We start from the raw sequence: 5,860 nt of genomic DNA on the forward strand, positions 1-5,860 counted from the left end.
GTGAGAGTACTTTTCATTAAGATTATTTAAATATTTTATTCCAATATATCTGACTCTTTTTTTTTTTTTGCCTATTTTCTTGTTACAGTAAAATGTTGGAGCAAATGAGTACAGAATTAGCTCAGTTGTCGGCATTATACTCGGCAAAATGTCTGGAGAATTCTCAGCTTGATGAGAAGATGTCTTTATTGCTGGCCGACAAAGAAAATCAGTCATCGTTGAAGTATTTTAAATATTTTAAAGCTTTCTTTTGTTTTTTTTTTTTTTTTCCTCTTATTTGTTTTGTCTCATTTTTTTCAGCAAAATTTTCTTATTATTTATGACAATTAAAACTAGATTTATCAAATATTTTAGAGGATTTTTGTGTTTTTTTGACGAAAAAAAAATTTTCAAATTTGTAAATTTTAATGTATTTTAATGTGAAATTTTATTTTTAGTGATGTAGAAACCCAAAATAGACGCTTGCATCGTGAATTACGGCAAAAAGACATAATAATTGAAGAGCTGAGGCAGACGGTGGCATTTCTGGAACGTCGAACTGCTGATTTGACCGGTGAAGAACTTCCTGTTAAATATGGTAGGTTCATTTTTTCTAATGTTTTATGTGAATGTAACAGTGATCAAATTAAGCTTAGGATAACTTAGATATATTTGACGAATGTAAGTTATGATATGACTTTTATCGTAATCAGCTTGAACCATAGGGGTCATCTTTTAATCTGTTAATGAGATAGAAGTCCATCACTGGGTTGCTACAATTCACTTACTTATTTACTTACACACTTTTCAAGGCTTTTTTGGCTGCAAGTGCAAGGCCCTTTGGCATTATTATCATCCTTCGCTTCTTGGTAATTTTATACATGTCAATGCATCACTTCAAACTTATTCCTTTTTTTTTTTGTTGTTTTTTGAAAATTACTAAAATCTTCAAAAAATTCTATTCAAATTTAAGTTGTTTGCAGAACTGCCAAAACGACAAAATCGGTAAGCTTTAGTATGTGTAAAAATGTTTGAAATTGGCTTGGCATTTTAGGCTCAATTTGATTTTTTCTAGTACTAAGTTTAAGATCACCAATAATTTATTGTAAAATTTTTCAAAATATATCCATATTTCTAATAAAATTTCTATCATCTTTCTTTTCGTTGAAGAAATTTTCAAATTTACCTTCTTATGGTGATCATAGACAGTAACATAATTATTCTTCTTCAATCCTGTGATGCATGCTTGTTATTTCTAAATTCTATATTAGTAAAGCATGTTGCCTGAACTTTATTAGCTGTTGTCAATTCCTTCTATCAGCCTTCTTTTCCTGCCTAATTGCTTCATGCCTTCATTTCAGCATTGATTTGTAAAATGACATTTTTGTGTTTTTTTTTTTTGGTTAAAATTCAGTAGTTTCTTTCTTTTTTCATTATTTTGATGACAGAAAGGATAGCACTAGTAAAAATTTATAGCAAATGATTCATTCCTTTTAGCTTATCAACAATATGCTATAAAGTTACAACTAGTGCTATCATTTTTGTGTCAAAATGTTTGGAATACCTCTTTTGACAGTATCACTTTCATATTTTTTCGTTGCAGAGGAACGCGTAGACGACGTACCGTTATTACGAGAGGAATCGGTGACACACCGAACACGTCAAACTCACTTTCCAACTCTTCAGCAGCAGCAACAGCAACAACAACAACAGATAGCTCTCAGTTTTCCATCACTCAACAACAGCGACAGCATAGTAACACAACCAACAGCAGTCGTTTCATCGATTTGGCATCTTCCATCCGATCAAGGGGTCAAATTTCGAAGAAATCGTCAAGTGACATCAAAAATGACTTCAAGACGTAATGGTAAGTAACTAAATTAGTAGTATAAATTCAAATGGAATATAGAATTCAGATGAGGAAAACTCATAAAAATTAATATATAACTTAAATTTTTAATGGAGAATTGCTATGTTTACTGTCCAACTTAACGGTTACGACTTTATATATTGTAACAGTTATTCTGTAATCACTTATTGTTAACAAATGAATTATGTAATCAAATTTAAGATGTTCGATTCCATAGCAATCCAGCGATACCAGTAAGTGAGATGACAACCAATTATTTAGCCAGTGAATTACGACGTTCAATGATTATTCCAGTGAGTGAACGTCGAAAGTTCTTTGAAACGATCGCTGAATACAGTCATCCTTTCTAATAAAAAAATGATATTTGATAACACTTTAAAAAGAAAAAGCAAAAATATTTTCTTTCCTATAGGACAGAAAATTCAAATTGTCACTTATTGCAGTTCAGTTTTTTAAAAAAAAATGACAAAACTAACAAATTGAAGCGAATAAAATTACAAGGAAAATTTTTAATAAGAACATTGAATTAAAAATTTCCCACTTTTAAAGTTCTAGTCAATTTGTCAGAGAAATGAGATTTATAGCAGAGTAATAATGCATACTGGGATAAGAAGCTACAAAACTTTAATTTTATTCACATTCATTTAGGAAAATATTTCAGGAATTTATGAGGAAATTATTTCATCATTATCTTGCGATAAAGGCAAATCTTTCAGTCTGAGATCTTTTCTTTCAAATATTTTATCACTTTTCATCTTCTTCATTCATTTTAATCATCCCTTCCCATTCTCTTTTGATCTCGTATACTTTTCGCTAAGAAAAGCTGCAAAAATTAAAGGCAAAATTAGTTCTTATAAAATTTCATATATATTAGTCATGCGCGGTTTTTTTTTTTTTTTTTTTTTTTTCCAACTGGTCATTTATGCCACTGGTGATTTTCTGATGTGAAATTTTGATTTTGTTCAGTTCAGGCCTGCTGTCTTGTTTTTGAACGTGTAATAGATTAATTATGTTTACATTTTCGTGCAATGAACTCAGAATCAAACTTTTCTCAGAAAATGGCTAGCATAAGGGTACATCAATAGAATTATGCTAAAGTTATGAATTACTTAGTTCCTAATTATACATTTTTTTTTCCACTCGATTGAACTCGATGAAAAGTAAGGAAATACGAATTGGCAAATATTTCTTAATGTGATATTATTCCAAAACAACAAAATATCTTTCTTAATCTGAAGTAATTTAACACACTCTCTACTCTACTATTAATAAAAATTTTGAATCTCACATATAATTTTATTCATAATGCTGGAAAAATTTAGTATTTTTGAAGAGTTCTCCCAGACTACAATAAGGAAATATTATTAGCTATACCCATGCTTCGATTGTTCTTAAATCAAAATCCATAAATGAATTTAAATTCCATCCCTGAACATAGCTAGCTATTCATTAATTAAATATATTGGATGCTATCCACCTAACGAGCAATATACATTTGTTGTGATTCGCTTGCTGTCTGTATATCACTGTATAATAAATAAAACTCCTCAGTATAACTTCGAACACGCATTTAAATAAATTAATATGTATGTTATTATTTAGGATGAGAAACGATAATTGTACTCAGTTTGATTCAGTTTTCTTTCCCTCTAACCTCTAATTTTCAATTCAGAAGTAATATCGTAATTTGTTTAGAGAACTATTAATTCCAACCTATTAACTATCCACAAGAATTTGTGTTTCCGAAAATTCTCTTCCAGTATTTGATGCTCCTGAAATGTTGAAATGCAAAAACATCAAAAGAAACTTGAAATCAATAAGATTATTATTAAAGTACATGAGAATTATGAACAGTACAATCATTACAAACAAAAACGGGAAGTATCAAGACCGTCCAACTATCCAAAATGACTGCAATCAACATGCACAAAAGAATCCTACTAAATACTGACTTGAACATTTTATCACAAGAATTCGAAATCGAACAAAATCAGAGGATCACTAAGATATACAATATATAATAAGGGATACATCTCATGTTTACACACATACCAGTCACTCAATCCTGAAAAATTCAGAAGTAATATCGATTAAATCTTCTCCCTCTAATTTATCAAGTCGATTTCCAAAATTAATTTCTTCCAATAAATGCAATAAATAAGGAAATATCATCGGAAACTAGCTGATATAAACGTTCGCATTAAGATCACTTTGGACAATCATTATTTGTTTTGGAAATACTAAAATATGAAGATGAGATAGAAATTTTTGGGAGTAAAATTAGTACAAAAGTGAACTAAATATGCGGACAAATGTTATAACTTAATCATTCGCTAAAATTCAGAGCAATCACCAATCTCTTCATCTTATTTCTATTTCCTGTCATAGAAACATGGAATGAGTCACTTTTTCTTCATTGCTTTCATATGATTCAGTGCTGAGCCAGCCTTAAACCATTCGATTTGAGCCGCATTAAAACTGTGAGACAGCCAGATCTCCTCCTTTTTACCATCAACGTGTTTCAAGATGCATTTTAATGGCTAAAAAAAAAACCAAATCTTCAAGACTCGAAATTTTTATGGAACCATCAACAGTGTCAACTAATTTTTAATGCGTAATCACATACGTTATGTAGGTATAATTTCACATCCTGATAAGGAACTAATATCTTAAAATAAAACAAGACAAAAGCAATAGTGTTGAATAAAGAATTTACAAGAAAAAGAGAACAACCTTGCTAGGTGCAAAATCATTCAAACCAACAATTGATATCTTGTCGTCTGGCTTAACTTTATTGTAATCATTTGGATCAGCAAACGCTTTTCAGAAACTGAAAACACCTGATATATTCAACATCAATTTATAAGGAATTTATTGCCTCCTATGTAAGATCCACTAAATCAAAATACTTCAGCTAATTTAAAGTAAAAAGACAACAAAATTTGAATGGAGTTTGAAACAATCATTATACGTTTTAAAGTATTATGTGACTATATTAAAAGCGGTCGATAAGGTTTCAAAAATCTTATTATTTGTGGTGAAGCAAAAGGTTCTTGATAATGCAAAAGCCAAATAAGTTAAATATTTTCTTTCCAGATTAAATTTACAGCGAACTGAAATGTAAAATACTTACCGTGAATCCGAGAAAGGTTTTTACAATAATTGCACGTCCACCGAAATGTCTAGGTTCTAAAGCTGCATGTTCACGAGATGAGCCTTCACCATAGTTTTCGTCACCCACTGCTATCCAAGCTACTCCATCCGACTTATAGTGACGTGTCGTTTGAGATGCCGTATCATACTTGCCCGTCAAATGATTGCGAACTTTATAATTAGAAATTCTTTCCCATAATCTAATAAATAAAGTCCTGAAATTGAGTGTTGTCGGTTTACAAAAATCTTTGAAGAAAAATTTAATTATCAAACCTTTTCGAACCAGTACTCAACAACTATAATTACCTTGTTCATTTCATCATTTTCCGCATTGACAGCAGTTAAGAATAGATTATTTGAAATATTATCCAAATGACCACGGAATTTCAACCAGGGTCCAGCAGCACTGATATGGTCTGTTGTACACTTTCCTTTTACCTGAATTTTAAAATACCAAGAGCAAAAATTAAATCATGAAGATAATGAAATTCTAAAATGAAAACTGGATTAATCTTCTGTGCAACTTACTTTAATTAATATTAACATATTTTCAAGATCCTTCCCATCCCAAGGATTGAATGAATGGTTTCAGAAGTTGTAAACGTTCACTATTTTCATTGACTACAACGTTGCCGTGTCCTGATGGAGCCTGATAATAGTTCACACCTGAGTCATAACCTTTTGGTGGCAAGCTATGACCGCTTGGTGCAATTTGCAACTTGAATTTGCTACCTGAAATAACATTTCCTTCAACTGCGAAATAAAACATTTTAAGCCAAAATTTGCAGAAGTACTCATCATATCAAAACTACCAAAAAACCGTAGCTTCTTCAGTGTACCGAAACCAGACACTTTCAT

The 5,860-nt window shown here is 30.7% G+C and overlaps 2 protein-coding genes across 2 annotated transcripts; one reads left to right on the top strand and one right to left on the bottom strand.

Annotated features, from left to right (window-relative positions):
- Positions 1–92: 92 nt before the first annotated feature.
- Positions 93–2,199, top strand: Bm17617 (Uncharacterized protein; the record flags this gene model as incomplete). Its single annotated transcript, XM_043079858.1, has 4 exons — positions 93–223; positions 438–577; positions 1,583–1,846; positions 2,051–2,199. 4 exons carry the CDS (start codon positions 93–95, stop codon positions 2,197–2,199), a joined length of 684 nt encoding a protein of 227 aa, XP_042935792.1.
- A 2,052-nt stretch (positions 2,200–4,251) lies between these two features.
- Positions 4,252–5,860, bottom strand: Bm17618 (Uncharacterized protein; the record flags this gene model as incomplete). The annotated part of the gene is made up of 5 exons (XM_043079859.1): positions 4,252–4,389; positions 4,583–4,633; positions 4,983–5,217; positions 5,286–5,440; positions 5,735–5,860. The coding sequence occupies 5 exons, from the start codon at positions 5,858–5,860 to the stop codon at positions 4,252–4,254; spliced, it is 705 nt and encodes a 234-aa protein (XP_042935793.1).

Source organism: Brugia malayi (assembly GCF_000002995.4).
Source record: "Brugia malayi strain FR3 genome assembly, contig: Bm_v4_Chr3_scaffold_001, whole genome shotgun sequence".
In the NCBI taxonomy this organism is placed as follows: domain Eukaryota; kingdom Metazoa; phylum Nematoda; class Chromadorea; order Rhabditida; family Onchocercidae; genus Brugia; species Brugia malayi.